This window comes from Equus caballus, chromosome 10 (genome assembly GCF_041296265.1).
Source record: "Equus caballus isolate H_3958 breed thoroughbred chromosome 10, TB-T2T, whole genome shotgun sequence".
NCBI lineage: Eukaryota > Metazoa > Chordata > Mammalia > Perissodactyla > Equidae > Equus > Equus caballus.
Genome location: NC_091693.1, coordinates 21956518 through 21984326, shown reverse-complemented (window position 1 = coordinate 21984326; position 27809 = coordinate 21956518). Strand labels below are relative to the sequence as shown.

At 42.6% G+C, this 27809-nt stretch overlaps 1 protein-coding gene and 1 pseudogene across 2 annotated transcripts; one reads left to right on the top strand and one right to left on the bottom strand.

Moving 5' to 3' along the window:
• Window positions 1–1749: 1749 nt before the first annotated feature.
• On the bottom strand, window positions 1750–9815 carry LOC100062735 (N-formyl peptide receptor 2). 2 transcript variants are annotated; one of them, XM_005596469.3, is made up of 2 exons: window positions 9756–9815; window positions 1750–4161 (listed from the first exon to the last, which is right to left on the bottom strand). In XM_005596469.3, exon 2 carries the CDS (start codon window positions 4148–4150, stop codon window positions 3095–3097), a length of 1056 nt encoding a protein of 351 aa, XP_005596526.1. In that variant the 5' UTR covers window positions 4151–4161; window positions 9756–9815; the 3' UTR covers window positions 1750–3094. The 2 variants fall into 2 exon arrangements, with proteins under 2 accessions (XP_005596526.1, XP_005596525.1); XM_005596468.3 differs by having other exon boundaries at window positions 9761–9810.
• Window positions 9816–26080: 16265 nt separating this feature from the next.
• Window positions 26081–27208, top strand: LOC138916039 (zinc finger protein 605-like; annotated as a pseudogene).
• Window positions 27209–27809: the final 601 nt, after the last annotated feature.

Sequence of the window (27809 nt, the reverse complement as noted above, 5' to 3'; positions counted from 1 at the left end):
AATTTGCAGTAATTTCTTGATTGCATTGATCTTTCCTGGGCAGCCTGATCAGGCTTCTATATAGGCACCAGGAAAAGGTGTCTTCCTAAGAGAGATTAGCAATGGGCCTTTAACCCCCTAGCAATAGATAAGAGCATGGAAGTCAACTAAATTATGCTATCTTTTAATTTACCCTACAGATAAAACCACACGCACACAAAGGGACATGTGTGTACACAGTTATGCATTGTTGGTAACAGCACAAGATTAGAAACAATTTAAATGTTTATTAACATGTGAGTGATAAATTTTGTTTCATCCGCCTAATGGAATACCATGCAAGTATTATAAAGAATGAGGAAGCTGTTTACGGACTGATGTGACACAACCGTTACGTCTTATTGCTTAGGACTTACTTGCATCTAGCTGGAAGGATGGCTGTGAAAAGTATTGTTTTAGGATGATCAGTTTCTACCCACTTCTGTTAAAGAAGGAAGGGGATGAACATTGGGAAGAAGCTGGAAGTTCTTACCACATCCTACCCCTGTTTCTACTCAACATCCCTGCATACTCTTCTCCCCAAACAGAAGTAGTCCCATCATTCTCAAGGTCAAGGCCCCCGAAATTTTATTTTGGACATTTTTGACTCAGTCAAGTCTAGAAGTGTTTCTTTTCTTTTCTTTTCTTTTTTTTTGATGAAGATTAGCCCTGAGCTAACATCTGCTGCCAATCCTCCTCTTTTTGCTGAGGAAGACCGGCCTTGAGCTAACATCCATGCACATCTTCCTCTATTTTATATGTGGGACGCCTGCCACAGCATGGCTTGCCAAGCGATGCCATATGAGCACCCAGGATCTGAACCGGCAACGCCCAGGCCACCGAATCAGAACGTGTAAACTTAACCGCTGTGCCACCCAGGCAGCCCCAAGAAGTGTTTCTTTGTGGTGAGCATTCCATAAACTTAAAAGAACCCACAGCTTCCTGAGATCCAATATACAATGACGCAATGGGAAGTGGGCACCCACAGTGAAAACTCCCAATGAAGAAAAGAAAAAAGGAGAGGATGTAGCTGGTACTATTCTATTGCAACTAACCAAGGCTGGTGGGCAGGAATAGCAAGAACTCCCTGCCCTGCCAGTGGAGGAAGTTTCTCAATTAGCCAATTGGAAGCACTGGTTCTCTATCTACAGGATGTATACTGTCCTTCATGGCTCCTGGCTTTGCCCCCTTCATTTCTTTCTTATTCTTTATTTTCTATGGCCACACCTTAGTTAGGCATTAAAGAGTACACATTTCTTGGGAACTGGAAAGCATTTCTAAGAGTCAAGGATGCAGATGAGATGGGTAAGCTGCTCTGCATTGGAATTGCAAAGACTTTAGCAGTGACAGGAGGGAAAGGGAGAAGGGCTTTTGAAAATAAGATTGATATTTATTTTGAGTTGTTTCTTTTGCCAGAACATCAGGAAAATATGTTATGCACTGAAGGACAATTGGTGAGTGATTATTTACAGAGAGCAAGGAAAAAGACCCAGTACTATTGTGGACGGATTTATTTCAAAACAAAGATGTCAGGCAACAGTTAGCCAGAGTACTTTAGCAGAAACCCTAAACCACAGGTGTTCATAAAATGTAAACCACGTGGGAATTTGTAAAAATTGTGGGCACGGGGGTGAGAGTTCACTGGGTGTGGCCCAAAGCATGATAGGAGGGTCAGAGATAATTTTAACTAGACATTGAAGGTTCTCACTTGACACCTGGGTGATACAATTGTTTATTGATTCATTAATTCCACAACTATTTATTGAGACTCTGTCACATATCAGGCACTATTTTACACATAGGATATGGAGATCCATCAGTGAACGATACAGTCCAAAATCCCTGCCCTCGGCTTACACTCTCATTACATGAAGGAAACCATACAAGCGCTGTACACAGTTATTATACTGTTTCATGCCAATAAGTTTGGCAGTTTCGATGAAATGGCTAAATTCTTTGAAAGTCACAGTTTACCAAAACTGACGGAAGAGGAAATAGAAAATCTGAATAGTCCAATAACTGTTAAAGAAATTGACCCTGCCATTAAAACCTTCCCAGAAACAAAACCTGAGAACTGATTGGCTTCACTGATGAATTTCTCTAAACATTTATAACAGATGTAACACCAGGGAGTAGAATGAGAGGAGTCCCTTCCTGACTCCTTTCAGGAGGCCATTATAAGTTTGAAATAAAACCTAACTAGGGCATTAGAGGAAAGTAAAATAAGAGATCCATCTTTACATAAATTTAAATGCCAAAATTCTAAACAATCTAGTGAGATTAATCTCAAATATGTAAAATACATCATGACGCAGCATGATTTATTCTAGGAATGCAGGGTAGTTTAACATTCAAAAATTGATCAGTGTACTTTGTGATGATGTAAATAAAAGGATAAAAATAATAGGGTCATCTTAATATGTGCCGAAAATGCATAGATACAATCCAATAGCCATTCATGAGCAAAAAAAGAAGACTCTTAATAAAGTAGGAATAGAAAACTTCTGTAACTGATTAAAAGAAAATAGCTTAAAAAAAAAAAAAAACCCTACAGGGATTGGCCCCACGGCTGAGTGGTTAAGTTCGTGAGCTTCTCTTCAGTGGCCTGAGGTTTTGCCGGTTCAGATCCTGAGTGCAGACATGGCACCGCTCATCAAGCCATGCTGAGGCGGTGTCCCGCATGCCACAACTGAAAATACACAACTATGTACAGGGGGGCTTTGGGGAGAAAAAGGAAAAATAAAATCTTTAAAAAAAAAAACCCTGCAGCAAACATCCTACTTAATGGTGAAATTGTAAAGTTTTCTCCTTAATAGATTCTCTCATTTAAGCATTACAAATTCCCCAACACTCTTTCTCTTGTTCTCGTTTCACACCTCCACTGACACCGGGTTATAGGCTGAGGTCCAAAAAGCAAAAATGACACGAATAGTACCCTTATGTCCTTCTTGTCTCCCAATCAGGGGACATCAAAGTACTTCATGCTGAGTGGCTCAGGATGACCCAAGGTAAGGTGAAGCTGGAACTGGGAGCAAGGTAGGAGAAGGCAGAACTCAAAAATGTCCCCCAGGTCCCCTTACATTGCCTGTAGCTGGACTTCTGCAGGGGATGAAGAAGATTTGGTTGTTGTGTCAGTGGTCTGGGCTGAGTCCTCACTCAGGGCCCTCTCCAGACTGGCTGGCAGGGAGTGGATCAGTCTCTTTCGGAAGTCTCGACCCACGAAGACATAGAGTATTGGGTTGAGGCAACTGTTAAAGAAGGCCAGGGAGCTCGTTGGGATAAGCAGGACAGCAATGATTCTGTACTTACCACCAAAATATATTTCTTTGATCCAGACTGTGTCCAGAAGGGCCAGCAGTTGAAAGGGGAACCAACAGAGAAAGAAAGAAGCCACAACAGCAGTGAGGACCCGTAAGGTACGATTGGATTTTATCATAGCTTTTTTGTGCATCTTGGCAGCAATGAGCCCATAGCAGATAGCGATGATGGACATCGGCATACTGAAGCCAATGATAAACCGGATGATCCCTCTGGTTGTCATCACGGTGATGAACACCTTAATCCTCTCTTCCATGGTGTTACCCCAGGATCTAAAGTTGAAAGTACAGTATGTATTCCCTTTCTCATCCTTTGCTGTAGTCACGAAAATGAAAATTTGGAAGGTAAGGAGTACAGCAAGAACCCAGGGTCCAATGATCAGCTTTGTAGCCAGACCTACAGTGCGGTGGTTCTGGGCCCAGACGGGATGCAGGACACAAATACAGCGGTCTAGAGCAATGAAAGCAATTAGGAAGACACTTCCAAACAGGTTGATGTCCACCACACTGTCAACTAACTTGCATAGGAACCAGCCAAAAGGCCATTGCTCTCTCATGGCCATTGAGACCATGAGGAATGGAATAGTAGCACTGAAAGAGAAGTCAGCTATGGCCAGGTTCAGGTAACAGAGGGTGGTGACTGTGCGTGCCATCCGGAATCCAGTCACCCAGATCACAAGCCCGTTGCCCAGGATGCCGAGGACAAAAGTGATCCCAAGCACCACCAATGAGAGGATATTCACAACAGCGTAGCCAGGAGGCTCATGGGGCTCCTCACCAGATCCATTCAGAGGGATGGAGAAGTTGGTTTCCATCTTGCTGACACCTGAAACATTTCAGCAATGACCATTTCTTAGCTGTGGAACCATCTTACAGCATCCCCATTCGTGAGCAACCTCAACTTCCACTAAAGCTCTCACTCCAACCAGGATACTCACACTACTGAACCTTCTGGCCAGTCATGCTATAAAATGTCCACCAGCAGAATACTGAACTGAAGGTGCATAGACAACAGAAAATTGATGGCAGGCAGCTTCAGCAGAGTGAGGGAAGCACCAGACTCAGAGTGAGCAGGTTCACATCTTCTTCCACCCATGACTTAATGCACAGATGTTGGCAAGCTGTGCAGCCTCTTTCAGCTCCAGGTTCTCTGAGACTCCCAGTTCCTGTCCTCCCTACTCTGAGGACCCTTGACCTATTGTTTGGTTAGTCTTTAAAGTTTTAGAGTTTGATTTGAGTTTAAAGTTGAAGAGGATCTTGGACAGTTACTGGTAATATGTAGTAATATGTTACATCTTGTGATTCTGTGCTAAAGGAAGTAAGTGAAGGGGGCCCTGTCTCTATGTTCAACCCTCTGTTTTTCATTGTCTCTGTTTGTTATGGCACTCTCCTCTATTTGGGGTGCAAAGAATTTTCACCCATTGTACGGCTTTAGCATTCTGTGGGACAAGAGTATGAGAGTAGTAAGTTTTGTTAATAATATTTATGGGGTTCTTATTAGAGATCATGCATTGTGTCAACTGCTGTATATAGGGATTCATTTGATCTACATGACATAGTGTTCATTATTTCTAGTTTTTATAAGAATAAATTCATAATTGTTCAGAGCAATGATGAAACCTGCCAAAGGTCATTTAAGTTGTAAGTGGTAGAGGAAGGACTTCAATCCTGCTTGATCTGATTTCCATGTCTTTTCTCCACTACACAACTGTGTATTGCTGGTTGCAAGCAACATTGCTGGTGCCCACCCAACATCCATTCCCCTATTCTTCTCTGCTACCAAATCACAACTTTGTTTAGTCACTCACCCATCAGGGAAGATGTCCCTTGCTCCATCTTTGGAGGCAAATTGAGATTAGTCTCACTAGAAGCTGGAACTAGTATCCCCTTTGCTTTACAAGAGATTGTATTAGCAGTGGGCACATGACTAAATCCTCGACACTAACACCATGGAAGATATCCTGGGGAACTTCTGGGATAGACTTCCTTGCTCTAAGGATGAGAATCCAAAAGGTGTAGTGTCTGCCTCTGGATCAGGTCACACCTATAACTATTGCATCCAAATTCAACCCAGAGGTCTGTTTGAGCCCTGTGTCCATGCCACTTGGCCAAATTTCCTAACAGTGTAGTCAGGTAGCCATATCAGAAACATCCAGGGTGGCTTTAAAAATGTACATTCACGGGGGCTGGCCCTGTGGCCGAGTGGTTAAGTTCGCGCACTCTGCTGCAGGCGGCCCAGTGTTTTGTCGGTTCGAATCCTGGGCGCGGACATGGCACTGCTCATCAAACCACGCTGAGGCAGCGTCCCACATGCCACAACTAGAAGGACCCACAACAAAGAATATACAACTATGTACTGGGGGCTTTGGGGAGAAAAAGGAAAAAAATAAAATCTTTAAAAAAAATGTACATTCATGAACCACACCCTAGAATCTCTTTGAATAAAAGTTAGGGTGATTTCCTATGGCCTCAAAAATTTGAGAACCATCTTACCCTAGGCTATTCTGCTTCTTTAAGAGAAATAGCAGTTACAGAGCATCTGTTCACATTTAATACTCATAATAATATTGCAGGACATCCATTATCATCCATCTTTTATTGGGGGGAGACTATGGCCTAAGGGTTTCAGGGCTTTGTTTAATGTCATGCCCAGCCGGTCAGTGGATGTAGCAAGCTTTGAAATCTAGATTTAACCAACTCCATAACCTCTCTCTCTGCCTCTCTAAAGTGCTGCCTTTTCAATGGATTCCCCCAAGACTACCGGGAGATGATCACACCCTAGGATATTGATTTTTCTCCCTCTGCCCTTCCCTCCTTCGCTTTCTCCTTTCCCTTTTGTTCTTCCTGTCTTTACCAGTCACTTCCACCAATGTTTTCTATGGGACATTGCTTTACATGTAGCGTGGGGTTTCTCAACCGTGATACCTTTGACACTTGGGGCTCTATCGTTCTTTGTTGTGGGGGACGGTACCTTACATTGTAGGATGTTTAGCAGCATCCATGGCCTCTGCCTATCAGAAGCCAGTAGCACCCCCTCCCTCCAGTTGTGACAACCAAAAGTGTCTACAGACATTGTCAAATGTCCCCTGGAGGGCTTTCCCTCACCCCCAGTTGAGAGTCACTGTTACAGTGTAAGGAGTGCTGGGCTCTGGAGTTTGGTCAATCTGTATTCTAATCTCATCTCTGACCCCTGCTCACTGAGTTCTTAGTCAGTGACATCTCTTCCAACTTCAGTTTCCTCCTCCGCAGAATGAAGGTGATTTTGTGGTGACGACTGTGTTTCAGGTGAGGATTAGTGAGAACAGACATGGAAATCTTTTAAGTAGGACCGAGTGAGTCTTTAACAAATATGAACTCTCGATCCTCACCAGGCTCTATGTCTTGTCCTGGGGCCACATATTGTAGAAGCTCAAGTTCAGGTCAAGAACAATGCTCGAAACAGTAGTAGTACTACGTATGAACCTTTTCCACATGCCAAGAGCTTCTCTTTTCACGCTTATCATGACTCATCTAGTAGGGGCCCTCAGTATTGCAAGTGTTAATATGTATAATGCATCGAGCATACTATGTTTCATTGTAAATATGGAATAATATTAGTTATACAATTAGCATGGCCATTGTACAGAAGAGGAAGTTAAGACTTCAGCAGGTTATATTCATTGTTTAATGCCCCCAGTGAGGAAGAGGTAGGGTCAGAATTTGAGGTCAGCAGACCAATTCCACCAGAATTGTGCTCTTAACTCTCTCCCACCCCATACCTCCTCAACTGAGTCTGTTTCTCTCTACCTGCCAACTGGACACCCTGCAAGGCGCTCAGAAGACAGGATGCGCTTAATAATCTCTAAATCGTTGCTTTGAAAATGTTGATACAACCAGGAAAGACGATTGTGCAATGACAGCTGGGGAAAGGACAGTGGGGAAAAGTTGTAAAATTATGGGCCCACCCTTGTTGCAGCATTAAGGAGAGAACCTGTGACCACAGATGACACTCGCGTGGACTATGGTGGCTGCTATTTGTTGAATCCCAAATATGTGCCAGTCACTGTACATTTTATCGTCTCCAATTACAACATCTTTTCTTTTGCATAAGTATCCTCGTTGTGTGTTACAATAGGAAACCATGACCCTCGCGAGGGAAGTGGGTCACTCAATGTCACAATTATTAAGGGGCACTCTGGATTTTCAACCACAGATTTCAGATGGAAACTCAGCACTTCCTTGTTAGCTGATCTCCTCTTCTCCAGCATATTTGCATTTCCATGCTTCGAAATAATGCTTTTAGTTCTGCTTTCTTCTCAGACTTCCTAACTTCCCCCATCCTTTGTATTTTAATGAGAAGATCATAACAATTAGCTGTTAACTTTTTAGCCTTCTCTCACCCAAAGCCTGCCATCTAACTGCACCTGTTACAGTGAATAAAGAGTTCTTGTTCATTCCAAAGGCTGCCGCGCTCCCCATGTTTGCTCTGGATCCCTCTCTCTCTCATCTTCCCAAGAATTTTCCTCCTGCAGCATCCCTTTTCTTCTCCAAAACACTCCAAGGATCTTCTTTCCACTCGATCATTCTCACTGTCACATAAACGTTATTATATCTCCTCTCTTCAAAAGGAAGCCATCCTTGGCTTTTATTCCTTTCCAGCTTCAGCCCTATTTCTCCAAGAGGATTCTTTCTGTGAAGAAGATTCACAGCCAAACTTTAGAAGGGAGTGTCTCCACCTTCTCACCTCACATTTTTCTCCTAAACCCACTCCACATTGACTTCGATCCTCAGCACTCCACGGAATGCGCTCTTCTTAAGGATGCTCATGGCCTCTATGCTGCCTCCAGTTCTTACCCTGATATCTCAGTGACATAGGACCCACTTAACCTCTTCCTCCTTCTAGAGACAGATTTTTTTATGCCTTGAGATGAAAAAATGTACAAATAACACAATTTTGGTTGTCTTTATAGCATACTTGGCCGCCTCTTCTCAGTCCAGTTTACTAGCTTTTTTGTCTCCAAGTTGGACTCTAAATTTTGAGGCATTCTAGGGCTTGCAACTACCTCCACCCCCGACATCCTCTATACAATCTCATGGCTTGTAACATCATGCTGATAACTTCTGATCTAAACCATCAGCCCTGGCTTCTCCCCAGAGCTCTAGCCTGGTATAATCAACTGACTTAACATCTCCCCACGGGAATCCCAGAATCACCCCAAACCTAACATTGCCCAAACCAAACTCTAAATTGTTCCATCCTCCCAAGTCTGCATCTCTCCCAGTATCTGGATCTATTGGGAGCTTAAACATTCAGTTGTTAAAGCTCCAAATCTGAAACTGACCCTCGATTTTCCTTTCCCTCACCACCCCGTCCAATCCAAGTCTGTTCACTCTATCTACAGAGCAACTGAATCCACACCCGGGATCATGTCCATCACCACCTCCCTTATCCATGGCCTCATCTGACCTGCATATTTGCACTAACCTTGCAAATAGCTTGTTCCTGCTCCTGATGCTGCCCCCTACCCCAGTCCTTTCTGACAGAAGCCAAATGGTCTTTCAAAAACACAAATCAGATCCTGACATTATCCTGCTCAACACCCACCAATGGCTTCCAAACTCCTAATTCAAGTTTACCAAGCACTCCTGGATCCGCCCAGTGTGTCCCTCATACCTCACACATCCACTCTCCCCTCACACACTGTGCTCCATCCACCCTGAATTCCTTTGATTCCTTGAACACGCCAAACTCATTGCCATCTCATTGCTTTTGTGTCTTCTGTTTCTCTGCCTACAATGCTTTTCCTTCCAGGCTTCCCACATCTGGCTCTTTCTGAATATTCATATCTCAGCTTAGACATTTCATCATCAGAGAGGACCAGCCTGACCCATAGTGAAAATCTGCTACCCCATGCACAGGCCATCTCACCAGACACTTTTCTTATCGGTTTATCCATTCATTTGTTTCCATTATAAATACCATCCACTCAGGATACGAGCTCCACAAGATGACTAATTCCTTTCAACACTACATCTCTAGAGTAATGCTGTCCAACACATAAATGTGAACCATCAAGGCAAGTCACAATGTGAGTTACACATATGTGACTTACAGTTCCTTTTACAAAGTGAAAGAAATTATTTTTAATAACATATTAATGATTTTTAATAGCATACTTTATTTAACCTATCAAGAAGAATATCATTTGAACACGGAACCAATATAAGAATTATCAATGAGATCAATGAGATATTTTACATTCTTTTCTCGTGCTAAGTCTTTGAAGATCCTAACTGCATTTTACACCTACAGCACATCTCAGGTCAATGACCATGTGCGGCAAGTGCATATTATATTGCGTAGCCCAGCTCTAGAGTTTAGGAGGCATCGGCCACATAGGAGATGTCCAAATAACAATTTTTAAATTGTCAGGCCCCCACCTTACCACTAGCTGAGATCCTTTTCCTGTGGCTGGTTCCTGGCTTCTTGCTGAGCAATGTGGGTGGAAGGGCTTCTGCAAATGCTTTATTGAAAGACAAGGGGGAGGGACAATGAAGCTGGAACCTATCAGGTGGCAGAAACTCAGAGGATCTTGCAATTTCCAAAAAGCAACCTGGAGATGCTGACAGAATAACTCTCCTTAGAAACTTAATGCCTGAACATTCCCCTCAGCTCCAACCTTCTGTGGGAGACAGGAGATCAGTCCTCTGAATACCAAGGGTCAAGGAATCTGTGTGTCCATGCCTTTTCTCCTTCAGAGATTCAGGAAAATGAAAGACACAATTGCTGTGGTGAGAAGAATTAGGGGCAGGTAAAAAAAAAAACACAGATAATGATGGTTAAACAAAATCTTTTTTCTCTAATCACATGACTCTCTGACACCAAATTTGTGGGTTTTTTCTACACCAAGCAATTTTGTAATTCCCTGTGGATCCCACCTGGGTGTCCTACAATTGAATTCAATTCTGACAGTATCTATCTGGAGCTAGCATCGGATCCCACAAGTTAAAAGGCTCATCCCACAAGACTACCCCCACTGCAGATGCCACTTGCATGTCCCAGGTGGCTACCTATACTCCTGTCTGACCAGCTATAAATCTGGGGTTCCCACGACCAGTTCTCAGGTTCAACAATTTACTAGAATGGCTCACAGAACTCAGGAAGGCAATTTACTTATGTTTACCACTGTTTTATATAAAGGATACTAGTCAAGAAGAGCCAAATGGAAGAAATTCATAGGGCAAGGTATGGGGGAAGGTTTGTGCAGAGCTTCCATGTCCTCTCTGAGCGCATCACCCTTCCAAACCTTGATGGGTTAACCAACCCGGAAGCTCATCAAAACTCACTGTTCAAGAGTTTTTTGAGGAAGATTAGCCCTGAGCTAACTGCTGCCAATCCTCCTCTTTTTGCTGAGGAAGACTGGCCCTGAGCTAAGACATGTGCCCATCTTCCTGTACTTTATATGTGGGATGCCTACCACAGCATGTCTTGCCAAGTGGTGCCATGTGCGCTCCCGGGATCTGAACCAGTGAACCCTGGGCCACTAAAGCAGAACATGTGCACTTAAGAACCGAGCCAATGGGGCCAGCCCCTGTTCAAGAGTTTTCATAGGGAGAAATCTGCAAAACCGCTTCCACCTCCCCTACACAGAGGTCAGCATGTTGGACTAAAGGTTTCAAGCTGTAACCCCTGGTCATTCTGAGGCTATCTAGGGGTGCCACTGTAAGTCACCTCATTAGCATAAACTCTGGTGTGATCAAAAGGGGCTCCTTATAAATAAAAAAAGAAAAAAAATCACTCAAGAAATTGCAAGAGTTTTAGGAGGCTTGTGCCAGGAACCAGTGACAAAGACCAAATACATTTCCTATTATACCACATTGGTGCTAAAAGAAATGGTAACCAAAAACAAAGAGAGAGGTACAGGAGATGAGTGAGAGAGCACCATTCACTGAACACCATCACCGTAATCTCCTAGCCTGCTCCTGAAGGGGGTAATTTGTGAGCCACTGATCTGAGATTATAGGCCCTTCCTGAGGTTTTAAGCACCATCAGAATGTTCTATAGAGTTATTCTCAAACCCAATGGAGATATATATATCTCCAATATAACCATGGAGAAAAGGAGAGAGCCAGAAAACAAATGTCCAAGAGAAGGAGATAAAGATAATTTTCTTTGTTTCTCCCATATCACTGTACCAATAGGATGTTTTCAAGTCTAAGTTATAGGAAACCTGTGAATCACTTAAATCATGAAGAAATTTATTATTTTAAGAAATTTAGAAGGAGTCACATTCTGAGTTTCAACAGGAATTGAGTTTAATTTAATCCTTCCATGGCACCATTTTATTAGTTTTCTTTCAAGGGATTCTTGAACATGACTACAAGATGGTTGCCATTGTTCCAGACATCACATCCCCATAACCTCCCAAGCCACAAGAATGAGGATGAGCATAAAAATTGACTTCACTCACATGCCTCTCTCATTTTATAAGGAAGGAAACTTTTTCTAGAGTCTCTACGGGACCTTGTCTTACCTTTCATTGGCAGAACTGAGTGACATACCCGTCTCTAGTCCAATCTTTGGCAAAAAAATAACAATTAATTAATGAGGTTGCCATGATTGGCTTCTAATGAAAGTACATTTCAACTGAATATAATGAAGTTCACTTATCAAGGGATAAGGGTGGCAGGTATTATATATGTATAGCCTCCAGAGAAGCGCTCCCATGCTGGCTCATAGGGACATAGAGGTTAATCAATCATGGGCTCTGCCCTAGAGAAGCTGACCAGTTGGATGGAGAGATGAGAGTGCAGTGCTTAGAGAGGTGGAGTGGGGGTATATGTAGTGATGGAGTGATGACTGGGTCATTACGGGATCTCCCAAAAGGAAGAGCCAACTGAGACTGACAGGGTCTAGGGTCACTTCCTGGAAGAGATAGCATCTAGGCTGAGTCTTAGAGCCCAAGGTAAAGAGGCGAAAGAAAATTGCTTTACAGGCAGAGGGGAGGGAAAATGCACAGGAAACAGGCCAAGAAATAGGTTTCATTTGGTTGTTGGAGCACAGATGGTGGGGCAGAGAGCAATAAGCAAGGGAGCTATAGAGGACGGCAGGGCCATCTCTCAGAGGGTCTTGAATGCCACAAGAAGGACTTGGAATTTCTCCTTCAGAACATAAAAAGCCATTTAAGCAGGAGAAGGACTTGTCACTTGTGTGTTTCAGGGGAAGAAACCTGTCCTAGTGTCCATCAAAGGGATGGATTTGAGAATGTTCCCAATTGGAGGCAGAGATCTTAGGGTGGAGAATGTTGCCAGAGATCCAGGTGAAGTTGTTGAAGAGCTACTCAGATTCCTTGACACCTGATATTGAAGGAGTTGAACTTTGGCATCCCACAGAGGATGGAGGTTGAGGAAAACAACCCATAGATAGTGGAGTTTCTAAAAGGGCCTAGTCTACTCCCCAAATGCTGTTAAAACAAGTGCCATATGAGTGTATTCTTGGGGCCATTGAGAAGCACAAGAGGCCTGGTTTCCTGTTCCTCAATTGGTTTCAGCTCATTTATCCCTTTCCCATCCCTTTGGGTATCTGCTGCTAAGACCGTTAGTCCAGAGTCACTCTCCTCAGACCAGAACTTAGAACTGTCCTTAGCAAGCCCACAGTCTGTGGAAAGTCCAGGTGAGAAATGTCTGGGGGCTGGGGAGCTAGACAAGGGTATGCTCCATAGCATGGTGGGGACAAAGACTCTTTGGAGTGAGTTGTAGAGAAATGTAAGGTGAAGAAATGAGTACAGCAAACGTTCCCAACTCTGTCAGGAGGTGGTGCTGTGAAGGAGAGCCAAGGATTTGGTTGGGAACTAAAGAAGCACGTGGACTTGAGGGATAAATTTAAAAAGAAAAAGAAGAAGTTCTAGACAATATTGGGCTGCTGCTGGGAGTGATGGAGTGGAGGGAAAATATTGATGCTGCAGGAGCGAGAAGAGATCAGCGAATGGGGTAAGATTTTGAGAAAGTGAGGGGGCCGGGATTCAGAGGACAACAGAGGACAGGTCTTGGGCAGAGCTGCTTGTTCTCTTGTTGGAGAGGCAAAGGCAGAGAGCGGTGGAGCAGGAGCAGACAGGAGGGTGGATTTGGTGGAGTGTGAGGCAAGGACATCAGCTGAGAGGGGATGGGAGAGGAGGTTCTAAGCTTCGAGGAGAAATCAGAAGGGGGAAAATAATTAATAGGTTCATGGGAAGAAAGAATGTAACAGGGAAGCGTAGATTTCCAGAGCAGTGATGCGCCTCCACATGAAGAGACTGGTCTGGATGTTCCTTGGGACCCATCAGCAGGGCTCAGCTCTGCTGCCTCAGGAACTGCAACCTTAGACCTTAGGCCAGTCACTTACCCTCTCTAAGTCCAAGTTTCTTCTTCTGTCACAAGGTGATAATGATGCTTAGCCAATTCAGAGCTTGTTGAGATCAGAGGCAAGAAGGTAAGAATGCGGTACAGTGACTGCCACGTAGGTCACAGGTTGCAGACCACAGGTTTTCTCCCCCACCCTCAAACCTTGGTGGAGTCACAATTGCACAGCTTTTCCTCTCTGGTGTGTCCCCTCCTCTCATTACAGACTCTTCCTGATTCATTGCATCAGTCTTTTCAAATGGTTGCCTTAGAGATTCTTGAGGACAGATAGCTCTCAGGGTGTCTCTGTGGTCGGATGGTGGGTGGGGCGGGAAAACCCCTCCAGGTTATTTCTGAGACTGTAGAGCATCGAAGTTCTGGAGAAATGTGAACCACGCATGGACCTTCAAATTGTCCGACAGGCACTGTGAAAAAGCAAGAAGAAACAAGTAAAGTTCATCTTTATAAAATATTTTACTTGATCTTCTATGACTAAATTATTATCATTTCAATCTGTAATCAATATAAAAATTATTATTGAGATATGTCACGTTAGTTTTCTCATCCTAAATCTTTGAGTTCTGATGGGTATTTTCCTCTTATGTCCCTGCCCAAATAGTCCTAGGCATATTTCAAGTGCCCCAGAGCCTGACATGGTGAGTGGATGCTGTGTTAGAGAGCTCAGCCGTGGAGGCAGGATGGCAGGGCAGGGGCAGAGAGAGAGCTTTGCTGGAATCTGACAGCCTGAGCTGTTGGGTGACTTTAAGCAATTAACTTAAATGTTCTAAGTCTCAGTTTGTTCTTCTATAAAATGGGTATAATAATAATAAGAAAAAGAATAAACTAACATTACTCAGTGTGTACTGTGTGTCACTCACTGGCCCATGCTTTCTGGTATTCACCTACTTCCTCCCCACGACAACCATTTGAGAAGGTTGCTGCAAGGGTTAGAAGGGAAGAAAAGCTCTTTGCAAGAGCCTGGCTTGTGGTCTGCATACTGAATCTAATCAAATCTCACACCCAGCAGGCATTTGGACAGAACACTGTCATGTGCTTTTTCGTCCCCAAGAGTACTGAGCCCAGCCAGTGGATGGAAAAGTGCATCCCATACATCAGGTGGAGACAACCACAGAGACAAGTGTGGAAATGGGGTCTCCTGCTCTGACTTCCTCAAGCACAGACTCCACAGTGTGTGATTCCTTGATTCCACCCTGGTATCAAGTACTGTATCGTGTCTCGTATCACCCACTGATCCATTTTGCCTCACTTTGAAAACTAACCAGGTATTGCCCCTGATCTCTCACAATGGCAGAGGAAAAGAGGCTTTCATTCCCCCTGAGAGAGAGGGGCAGAGTCTGGGATGGAGAAGTTGCCTACCTTGCAGCCCTCAGGAAGAGGGTCATAGGAGGAAGAAACCCTTAGCTCACGACTGCCTGCCAAGTCACAGAAACTGTCTCCCATCGATTTTCTGATGTTCATACACCTTCTTCCTCCTTTTCTTTATAAAAATTGTGATAAAACACACATAGCACAATATTTGCCATGTTAACCATTTTAAGCATATAATTCAGCGGCTTTAAGTACATTCACATTGCAGTGCAACCATCACCACCGTCTAGTTCCAGAACTTTTTCATCCCCCCAAACAGAAACTCTGTACCCATCAAGCAGTAACTCCACATTCCCCAGTCCCTGGAAACTAATTTGCTTTCTGTCTCTGTGAATATCCCTATTCTGGATATTTCATCTGAATGGAATCATACAATACATGACCTTTTGTGTCTGGCTTCTTTCACTTTTCAATGTTCATCCATATTGTACCAGGTGGAAGACTTCATTGCTTTTTATGGCTGTATAATATTCCGTGATATGGATGGACCACATTTTGTTTCTCCACTCATCTGTTGATGGACATTTTGGTTGTCTCCACCTGCTAGCTGTTGTGGAGTGTGGTGCTGTGAACGTTTGTGCAGGTTTTTGTGGGACTGCCTGTGTTCTCTCTACACCTTTATCCCAGTATTTTCTCTTGGAGGGTAAATACCTTGTCATCTTTAGCTAAGTAATCTGCCTTAGCTAAAGGAGCATATGTGATACTGTGATTTATTTTAAGAAAAATATATTAGGTCTTCATCCTAGGTCCTGGCAGGGAGCTCCTAAAACTCTTGGAGTTTCCTGTGATGAGAGCATAATTTTTTAACAAAATTTCTTTTGTTATGTTAATGAAGTGACTTTTGGAAGACATCTAAGGATGGGGGCTAGTCACCAGAGGAACCAACCATGTGGTTAGAGAGTGGGACCTCCGGGGAGGGGAGAGGGGCCAGACATTGAGTTCAATCACCAATGAGTAATGATTTAATCAATCCCATCAATGTAATGAAGCCTCCATAAACCCAGAAGGACAGTGTTTGGAGAGCCTAGAGGTTGGTGAATCAGAATGCTTCCATGTGCCACCATGCTGGACCCTGAATTCCACAAGGACAAAAGCTCCTTTGTTCAGGACCTCACCCTATGCATCTCTTTATCTGGCTATTGATTCACAGCCTTTAATATTCTTAGTAATAAACTGATAATCTAGTGATTAAACTGTTTTCCTGAATTCTCTGAGCCACCCTAGCAAAATAATTGAACCCAAAGAGGTAGTCATGGGAACCTCTGATTTATAGCCAGTCTGCCAGAAGCACAGGTATCAGGCTGGACTTGTGATTGGCATCTGAAGTGGACGGCAGTCTTGTAGGACTGAGCCCTTGACCTGTGGTGACTGATGCTATCCCCAGGTAGATAGTGTCAGAATTGAGTTGAATTAGAGGACACCCACCTGGTCTCAGACCCTGCTTGGTGTGGGGGAAACCCAGGCATGGGCACTGGTGTCAGAATCGACCACTGTACCTGCCAACAGCCATTCCTCACTTTCTTCCTCATGGACTGCACCCTTTTTCATGGCAGCAGAGTATCCAGCTCAGAGTCTAAATAACCAGTGGAGGAGCTAGCTTATAAATTCAATTTTAATTCATTTAAATCGAAATAGTGGCATAGGGCTAGTGGCCAATGTCTTGGCCTGTGTGGCTGTAGTATGACTGAGGCCCTCCCTCCCTCCTCCCCCACCACACTCTGAGCTTAAGGCTGTTCTGGGTCCATTTTGCCTCTGTGTTTTAGCCATGGAGCCTGGCACACAGGCCCCACATAACAGGAAGGAATGAGTGTCCTCACGCTCTCCTGTTTCCCAGATTTCTTTCTGCTTCTGACAAATGTGTTTAGGAGACAGCCATTGGCATGTGCAAGTAACCTTTAAAACCTCCAAGAGATCTGCATGGCCTCAGCCAGAACTTCACTGATCAACTCCCAACATGCAGATGGCTGCCGGATAGTAGGAGTATGGATGTGATGCAATGGAAGGAGGTCAGGGGTTGGATATTTAGGTTCCCAGGGAGCACCAGCTTCCCCCTAATGGTGCTAACACAGGCATTGTGGTCTCACATCTTTGGCTGTTGGGAAATTGAAAGGGACCCAGGTTCCTGTTCCTCAAGCTGCCCCAGGTCTGCTTCCCCTTCTTGTCCCTCAGCCCTGCTCCTTCGGAAATCTTGAAAGCTTGAGAAGATTTGGGCAGATCAGAAACAGATCCAAGAGGTAGAGAACTGAGAACCACAGCTCTTGGGTGACTAAGAGGTAGTGCCGGGGCCCCAGACTTCTGGATCTTTGAGCCTCTGTCTTCTCATTTTTGAAATGGCCTTTTAACAATTCCTCCTGAACAGGCTTGTCTGCACAGTGAGAAGAGTCAGAGTGTATTCACAGAATGAGATTCTAACCCTATAGGAATGAGTGTGAACAAATCATAACCATGTGCACAACTGTGGATGCATCTCACAGACACGGTGTTGAGCAAAAGAAACCAGGCATGAAGGAGGACACACTGTATGGTTCCATTTACATGAGGTTTTTAAACCGGGGAACTAACCATTGCTGATTAGAGTCAGGACAGTGTGTACCCTTGTGTGCATGTAGGGTGACTGGGATGGGGCTGGTGGGGATGTTCGGCTTCCTGATTTGGGGGCCGGCTACACAGGTGTGTTAACATTGTGAACACTTATGGATGGTACATTTATGATATATGCAACATTCTGCATGTATTTTAACTTTAGCAAAAATTTTATTGAGAGAGAAAAAAGGAGGGAGGAGCAGAGGGAGAGAGAAGAGAAGGATGGGGAAGGAAAGAGATAGAGAGAGAGGTGAGAGATGGAAAGAGAAGCAAAGGAAGGAGAAAGAAAGGATGGAGGGAGAGAGAAAGGAGGACAAAGCAAATGTGCTTAAGATTCTGTAAGAGTAGTGTTCAAATCGCAGCACTGTCACTATTTGTGTGAACTTAAGTCACTTCTCTTTTTGAACCTCGTTTTTGTCTTCCTTAACATGGGAGCTATCATAACTATCTGAGCTCCCTCTTTTGGTTAGAGCTAATGAATATGGAGTGGGTAGCCCAAGGCTTGGTATATATCATGGTCACTATCAACATTACGGTCATTTCCACCTGCTGGAGACAGGCCCGCTCTTCTCTGCTTTCTCTGTTCTCTGAGATCCAGACCACCATAGCATGGCCTTTCCTGTCAGACCTGTCCTTTGTGGTCCTCAAAGTCTTCCTTCCTCATTACACTTCCCTTTGACAATGAACAGAATGGGAAATCATTCAGTAGATTTTACTCTGAAATCCTTGAATGTAGGAACGGAGGATAGAGAACACCTTCCTTGCATTGACTTGAAAAGCCTCAAAATGAGTTTATTTGGGACTAGCCAAAAGAATCGCAATTCAGGATGCGCATGCTATGGCAAACCATAGGCAAATCCGACAAAGAATGGGAGCTGCCTTTACAGAGACAAAGGAGGAATAGGGAGGGGCTGTTCTAAAGGAAAGTCCATTGGGGGAAAGTAACAGTTTAGGATGGCAATGGCTTCTGATTGGCTGAGCTGTGGTATTTCTCATTGGCTGAGCTGTGGCATTTCACATTGGCTGAGCTTCAGTGTTTCTCATTGGCTGAGCTGTGGCATTTCTTATGGGCTGAGCTGCAGCGTTTCTCATTGGCTGAGCTGTGGCGTTTCTCATTGGCTGAGCTGTGGTGTTTCTCATTGGCTGAGCTGCAGTGTTTCTCATTGGCTGAGCTGTGGTGTTTCTCATTGGCTGGGCTGGTACCTGCTGGGGAGAGAAATCTTTCTTCGGTAGTAAAGTAGTTTTTCTTCCTGTCCAAGATGCAAGCATCTGGCTCTTCCAGTTCAATGTAATTGACCATGTGTGCTAGGCCCTGAGAGCTCCCCCAGAGGCCTTCCTGACTCCAATTTAGATAAGGTTTCTTTTGTTAATTTCTACACTTGTGACCTGTTCCGGTCCCGTGCACCTTAGAGGAAGAAGGTCCCTGTGAACTTCTCCAGGGCAGAGACCAGCACCCGGTTTATTACACGCTTGCGTGTGCTGGGCACTGGGCTGGTGTATCAGTTCGCTAGGGCTACTGTTACTCATTACCACAAACTGGGTGGCTGAAAAGCACGGAGATGTATTCTCTCACAGCTCTGGAGGCAAGAAGTCTGAAATCAAGGTGTCAGGAGGGTTGCTTCCTTCTGGAGGCTCTCAGGGAGATCTCTTCTATGCCTCCTCCTATCTTCTGGTGGCTGCCCACAATCCTTGGTGTTATGGATTGAATTGTGTCCCCTCAGATTCCCAAGTTGGGTTTCTAACTCCTCAGTACCTCAGAATGTGACCTCATTTGGATAGTGGGTTGTTGCAGATGTGACTATTTAAGTTAAGATGAGATCATATGGAGTAGGATGGGTCCCAACCCAATAAGACTGGGTGTCCTTATGAAGAGGGGAAAATCGGACACAGACACACACACGAGGAGAATGTCAGGTGAAGATGAGATTGGGGTGATGCTTCTGCAAGGCAAAGGACACCAAAGGTTGTCAGTGAACCACCAGAAGCTAGAGAAGAGGGCTGGAACAGATTCACAGCCCTTGGATTCACAGCCTGGTGAAAACTTGACCTCTAGCCTCAAGATCTTTGAGATGATAAAAACTTTGTGAAGCCATCAAGTTTGTGGCACTTCAGACAGAAGCCCTAGAAAGCTAATGCTCTTGGCTTACAGATGCATCACTCCAGTTTCTGTCTCTGTCCTCACATCACCTTCTCCTCTGTGTCGAGTGTTCAATAATCTCCCTCGGCCTCACTCTTACGAGGACACCTGTCATTGAATTTAGGTGGGGTGGTCATATCTCAAAATCTGTAACTTCATCACCTCTGCAAAGATCCTTTTTCCAAGTAAGGTCACATTCACAGGTAGCAGGAGTTAGGACTTGAACATATCTTTGGGGGGCTACCAGCCAACCTGCTATATCTGGTGACTCATATACATCCTCTCATGGAATCCTTGCTCTGAAACAGTGTGAGAAGAGGGAAACTGAGGCTACAAGAGATCAAGTCACTTTACCAAAGTCACAATGCCGGATGTCAGAGATGGGATTAGAATACTGGTTCTTCAACTTGCTGCCGTGTCATTCTCTGTCACAGAGGAGGCCTCAGTAACAATGACTGATGAATGGGTGAGTGAGCGAGTGAATGAAGGAACTCAGCAACAGGCATAGAAAGCTATCTTGTGTGAATATTTCCTAGAAATAGAAAATTATCAGTGAATGAGTTGGCAGCTCACTTAAACCAGGGTTCCATTCCTGGTACCTCCAGCTGTCTGTGTGACATTAAATATATCAAAATTTTAGTTTCCTTACCTGTAAAATGGGGATTATAATACTTTCCTCAAATATTTTTCGAGGGTGTTAAGTGAGAGAAAAAACATAGATCAATGCCAGGCACCAAGTAGGAGACTGGAAAATGTAATTTCACTCTGGGAGGCATTTTTTCCTAGTCAGATGGTTCTCAAACCTTCCAGTGCATGAGAACCATCTGGGACATGTATTCAAGTCATTTTTGGGGGCCCCAAGCTCACTTACTGGGAGTGGGGCCCAGTAATCTGTATTTTTAGCAAATGCACACAGAGGACTTGGATTCTCTGGTGCTCATAGACCAGTTTACAGAACATCTGGATATGTGATGACAAGAGCAAGTGGTGGAGCCAGTTTCTGGTTGTGTCCTCTTGGGCACCTTCCATCATCTCTCTGAGCTCCAATTTCAGCATTTGGAACTCATCAGAGGGATCAGAGTAGTGTTGGCCAGGGTGAGATCTGGGTTGAAAACCCACAGCCCAAGTGCTGGCAATAGATGGACAGAACACCACAGAAGCCTTATTTCCTCTTCTCATGTGGCAGGTTTCATCAGGAAGGATGATGTGGTTGAAACCACTGGATGTTGGGTGCCTGCAGCACTGACCACAGAAGGGGCCTCCAGACTTCTGCTCTTCTGACTTCCTCTATATGGAACCTGCAGGGGTGCCCTCTCGTTGGCACACCATCTGTGCTGCACACTGTCTGTTTGCCTGCTCCCCAAACTTTCCTGAGCTTCCTGCTATGCCAAGCTCCTTGCAATAGCTCTGTCACTTTGTTCTATTTCCGTGCGGAATGTCATCGGGATTCTTATAGGGATTGTACTGAATCTGTAGATTGCTTTAGGTAGTATGGACAATTTAACTATGTTTATTCTTCCAATCCTTGTGAATGGAATATCTTTCCATTTCTTTATGTCATCATCAATTTATTTCAGTAATGTCTTATAGTTTTCATTGTATAATTCTCTCACCTCCTTGGTAAAATTTATTCCTAGTTATTTTATTCTTTTTGTTGTGATCGTAAATGGGATTGTGTTCTTGAGTTCTCTTTCTGTTAGTTCAGTGTTAGATATAGAAATGCAACTGATTTTTTTAAGTTGATTTTGTACCCTCAACTTTGCTGTAGTTGTTGATTATTTCTAATAGTTTTCCAAAGGATTCTTTAGGGTTTTCTGTATATAAAATCATGTCATCTGCCAACAGTGAGAGTTTCACTTCTTCAATACCTATTTGGATTCCTTTTATTTCTTTTTCTTGCATAATTGCTCTGGACAAAACCTCCAGTACTATGTTGAATAAGAGTGGCGAGAGTGGGCCCCCTTGTCTTGTTCCTGAAAAACAAGCATTTTTATGAAGTACATTTTACATTAAAAGGAAGCAGACAATTCCTCACTGCCAATAAATGTTTGCTGGCACATAGGCATCAGAAGCATTTTCACAGGTTTTCATCAATAATCAAAAAAGTTGCCCAAATTCAGCATCATCCATTCCTCCTCACTTTCTTTCTTGAACCTAGCTCAGTTGCTTTTACTCCCACCCTTGCTCCAAAAGTGTTTTTTTTTATCAGTATCACCAATGACTCCATGTTGTTAAATCCCATGATCAATCTTTACTTGGCCTTTCAGCAGCATCTAACATAGTTGATCCTTCTTCCTTGAAATACTTTTGTCATTTTGTGTCCAGAATGCCACACTCTCTTGATTTCTTTTCTGTCTTTGGCCACTTCTACTAGGGTTCAGTTTCTTTTTGTAGTTTTATCTTGTCTCTCATCCTCTAACCTTAATTCTCAGAATGGCTCAGGGATCATTCCTTACATCTTTTCTGTCTGTACTCACTCCCTTAGTGCCCTCATGTAGTGTGACAGGTTCAGGCACCACTCATAAGCTGGTGACTTCCTGTTTATGTCACCAGCCTGGGCTTCTCCCCTGAGCATCACCTCCTATGTCTGACTGCCTCCATAACATCTATAAGGTACATCGTGTCGTCTGAAATAAAGAGTCTAGGTGATATTAGTGAAGGAGTTTATTCAATAATCAGCATGAGGAGTTCGAACCCCAGGAAAACAGTTCAACAGGGTGCTCCAATGGAACTGCTCTGAGGTGTGTGAGTTTAAATGCAGCTTATATCTCTTTCACAAAACAGTGCATTTGCAGGGAAGAGGAAAAGAAAAAAAAATTACAACTAGATTTCTTATATGTCAAAAGAAAGAGATGGAGTATATGTGGGCTTTTCTCTAGATTATACATTGAAGATAACGAGAACAAGAATGCCTTCCAACAAATTCAGAGATGCTGACATTATCTGTGTGTGAAGGGAGGCAAGGACGAGGTTCATTACTTCTTCCCTCAAACTCAACAAATGCAGCTGTGAAATGTGAGAGTGAGGTTCCCTTTGTCTTTCTGTGTTGTAGATCTGTGCATCTGGCATCTTCAGTCTTGAGATGAGGGGTTGCAAGGTCATTTTGACACAGGCTGAAGATTGTCTGCACGGCTGCTTCTCAGGACAGCATAGATTTTATTGTACTGACTTAATGTCTATGCAGTTTGCTTGCTAGATTCCCCTGTTACATCAGGGAGAGGGGTCCCAAAAACCTGTCCACAATTTCTATAGGTGTCCAACTTGCCAGTTACCAAACCAAGCTCCTCATATCACCTCAAGCCTGTTGCCTCCACAGTTTCCATTTTTCAGTTAACATCTTCTCCTAGTTTCTCAGATGAGGCATCAAACCTCTGTAAAGGGCAAGATAGTAAGTATTTTAGTCTTTGTTGGCCAGACCATCTCTGTTGCCACTGTAGCACAAACTTAGCCATGGACAATACAGAAACTAAGGGGCATAGCTCCACTTCTCACGCTTTCATCAATGTCTGTGCTTGCCACCATCCCAGGGCAGATCCTGTAGGTTCTGCTTGCAAAGTAGACCTCAAATCTGTCACTCTTCTCCATTGCCACAGAACCACAATAGTCAAAGCCATCATCATCTGTCATTTGGACCACCGCGGCAGCCTCCTCATTGTTCTTCTTGCTAACATCCTTGTTTGTCTTGCAGGCCCTTTTCCGGATTGCAGTGGTGCTTTGGCCCTTCTTATTTTTCTGTAAATTTTGGAGTCAGCTTGTCAGTTTCCACAAAACACCTGCTGGATATTGGTTGTATTGCATTGGTTCTATAGATAAATTGGGAGAATAATCAACATTTTTATAAAATAAAATTTTCCAATTCAGAAACATGGCATATCCTTGCATTTATTTAGGTTTTCTTTAATTCTTTCAGCAGAGTTTAGTAATTTTCAGTGTTGAGGTCTTGCACATCTTTTAAAGAATTATTTGTAGGTATTTCTTGTGTCTGGATGCTATTATGAATGGCATTATTATTGAGTTTCATTTTATAATAGTTGGTTAGCATATTGAAATGGAATTGATTTATAAATACTGACTTTATAGTCAGTGACGTTGAGAAATTCATTTATGAATTCTAATAGTTGGTAATTCTTATGGATTTTATACCTTCAAAATCGTGTCCTCTGTGAAGTATAAATTTCTTCCTTTCCACTTCTTTTGCCTTTTATTTCTCTTTCTTGCTCAGTTGCATTGGCTAGGATCTTCAGCACCATGTTGAATAGAAGTGGAGGTAGCAGTCATCCTTGTCTCATTATGATCTCAGTGCAAAAACTTTCAATAATTCACCATTAACTCTAATGTTTGCTTTAAGTTTTATATGGATATCATTTTTCAGATTAAGGAAAGTTACTTATATTCCTAATTTGCAAAGAATTTTCATCATTAAAGGTTGTTAAATTTTATGATGTACGTTTTTTCTAGTTTTTCCTAATGTTTTGTTATAACAAACTTTCAGATGTACAGAAGAGTTGAAAGACTTTTACAGTGAACACCCATATTCCAGCGAACTAGATTGTACAATTAACATTTTAGTGCGCTTGTTTCATCACCTATCTCTCCGTCTAGCCATCCTTTTCTCTCTTAATTTTTGATTCATCTCCACGTAAGTTGTAAACATTAGTACATTTCCCCCTAAATACTCCAGCATGTGTATCATTGACTGGGTTTAATATTTGTTTATAGTACGTTTATTTATTTTGATGTAAAATTCATATACAACAAAATGTACAAATCTTAAAGTACCATTCAGACGTTGTGACACACACATACACACCTGAGTTCCATGCATTTCATGTACCCATTGTCATGATGATATGATTTTGATCCTTTATTCTATCAATGTGGTTAGTTACATTGGTTGATTTTTCAATGACAGGATATTTTTAATGAGCTTTAATTTTCTTCCATAAAGTGTAAGTCAAAACTGGATTCACCAGACCTTGGATACATAATGTATTGTGAAAATGATCATAATAAATTCATGTGCTCTTTTTCCACATTATTGAATGAAAAATCACTTGAAATAAGAATATGCTGTTTCAGATAAATGTTGTCATTTAAGGACGTGATTGTGGACTTCACCTCAGAGGAATGGCGGCTTCTAGATGCTGTTCAGAAGAACCTATACTGGGATGAAATGTTGGGAAATTATAGCAACCTTGCACAGGTCAGTAAGGACAACTTTCCTATACATTCCTTGGTGAACCCCGAGTCTGTTGCCTTGCCTGTCTTAACTGCTAGAATTTACAGGTCCTCTGAAGAGTTTAATGTCTTTGAACTTAGGATTTATAGATGATGGAATCGTTGTGTCCTTTGTGTAAAAGGAGAAATATGCAGAGAGGGCCATCTAGGTGAGTGAATAAAACCCAGATAGATGAGTGGAAGTGTAAGGAGTTAGAACTTTTGATGTGTTATTTTGAGAATTCTGCTTAAAAATACTCAAATGCTTAAACATGATACAAAACAGTTGACACAAGCTTCATAGATGTCTTCTAGATGTCACCTTGCTCATAGTAGGACTCTCTTTTGCTTGACATTTAGAAGGAGGTAGGTCCCTTATATCTATGCTTTGTATTGGATCTCTGGAAACTGAACTAGGACCTTGCTCTCTCGGTTATTCTTTCTTTCTAGCATCTTCCCTCTTCCTCACCAACACTGTTCATGTTGCCTTCCTCCTACTCAACATCTCGCCTATGGTCAGAATTATGTTCCAGACACACATGGATTTTTCCCCTTTCCCATGTTTTGTATGCCTTTCATGTTCCTCTGTTTCTCTTCCATTTCCTCTTCTCTTTCTACTAAATGTCTCTAACTTGTATCCTGTGTATAGAATATTCACTCTTTTCCTCGATCCTTGATCCTTGTTATGAGAGTTTACCCCTTCGAGTACATACTCATATACGGATTCATTGGTCTCCTTCCTAGAAGATACCTGGCAAGGTGATGATGATATAGACTGTCACGAGGAAAACTCTCGCAAGCTTGGCCCTGTGGAGAGGCACTGGAAAGGGGATGTATTTGGAAAAACATCTCACCTGAGAAAAGACTTTGATCAATTTGATTCAAATGGAAAAACTTTGAAACATAATTTAAATTTCCTTTTCCAGAACAGAAGTTTTGTAAGTAGGAAAGCTGTAAAGTTAAATCTACCTGAGAAATTATTTCTCCATACTATGCAGAAAAACGCTCATTCTGTAATTAACGGCTATGGATATGATTGTGGAGAAGTTGTCAATAAGAAGTCATGCCTGAATGTAGAAGTCGAATGGAAATGAGATCTTACAAGTGTAGTGAATCTCAGAGATCCTTTAACCATATGCCAAAACTCCATCTACACCAGGGAATTCACCCAGGACAGAAACCCTTACATGCAGTGAATGCAGAAAATTTTTCTCACAGAAATCAAAGCTCATCCTACACCAGAGGATTCATACAGGAGAGAAAACATGTAAATGTAATGAATGTCTGAAAGCTTTTATTCCAAAGGCTGAGCTTACTTTACATCAGAGAACTCACACAGGAGAGAAGCCTTATGAATGCAGGGAATGTCTGAATGCTTTTAGTAGTAAATCTCAGCTTACTGTACATCACAGGTGTCACAAAAGAGAGAAACCCTCTGAATGCACTAAACATCAGAAAACCTTCATTGGTAAGCCACCTCTCATTAAGCAGGACAGAACTCATACAGGTGAAAGACCCTATGGATGTAGGGAATGTGGAATAACATTCTCTCTGAAGTTTAGTCTCACTGTACATTACAAAACACATACAGCAGAAAAGCCCAATGAATGCACTCTGTGTCAGAAAGCTTTTTTCTGCAGGTCACAGCTCACTGAACATCAAAGAACTCACACTGGAGAAAAACTCTTTTCAAATAAAGAATGTCAAAAAGCTTTTATGCTGCAATCAGAACTCATTTTACATCAGAGAGTTCATACCAGGGAGAAGGCAATGTCAGAAAGCCTTCAGCATAAATCACCCCTCATTATACACCGGAGAACACATGGGAGAAAAACCCTACAGATGCAGTGAATGTGGGAAAGTCTTCTCACAGAAGTCACAACTCATTGTACATCAGAGAGCTCACACAGGACAGAAACCATATGAATGTGGTGATTGTCAGAAAACTTTCAGCCATAAGTCATCACTCATCATACACCGGAGAAGACATGCAGGAGAAAAACCCTATGTATGTAGTGAATGTGGGAAAGCTTTCACCTGGAAACCTTGTCTATATAGACATCATAGAACACATACAGGAAAGAGACCCTATGAATGCAATGAATGTGGAAGGTCCTTTTATGTCAAATCACACCTCAGTAGACACCAAAGATGTCATACAGGAGAGAAATCATCGATACAGGGAAAATGAGAAAGCATTTAAGGAGGTCATGCCAAAATGAGATCCAGGCATGTAGAATAGAATTCCTATATAGACAGTGAATAAAGAAAAATTTTCACTTAGGTGTTTATTTCTTAGAGAATGAAAATGAGACAGAAATCTTTAATGCAGTAAATAAATATGGCAAAATTTTCAGTAGTAACTTTGTACTCATTGTTCATCAGGAAAACGCATAGACAAGAGAAACTGGGAATTCATCAAATATGTGAAAGTTTTCACCCACAAGTCGTTGCATGTTCATTATACAACAGAAATGAAGCCATTACAATTGTAGCAATTTTGTGAAAACTTTCTGACAGAGTGTGCATTATTTTATATCAAAGAAACTCATATGGGAAAGAAACTATTCACATGAAGGGAATTTCTTTGGGAAATCAAATTTCAGAGGCATCAGACAATTTAAACCAGAGTGAATTATATAAGAGTAATAAATGTGAGGAAAAGTTTTTATTAAAAGTCAAAATCATGTGATATTAGAGACTTTACATTAAGGAATAACTATCTGATTGTCATAAAATTCTTTTTTTTTTTTTTTTTTTTTAAAGATTTTATTTTTTCCTTTTTCTCCCCA

Bases quoted from the DNA above. Each gene is read 5' to 3' on its own strand.
- LOC100062735 (XM_005596469.3), bottom strand. From the start codon at position 4,150: ATGGAAACCAACTTCTCCATCCCTCTGAATGGATCTGGTGAGGAGCCC.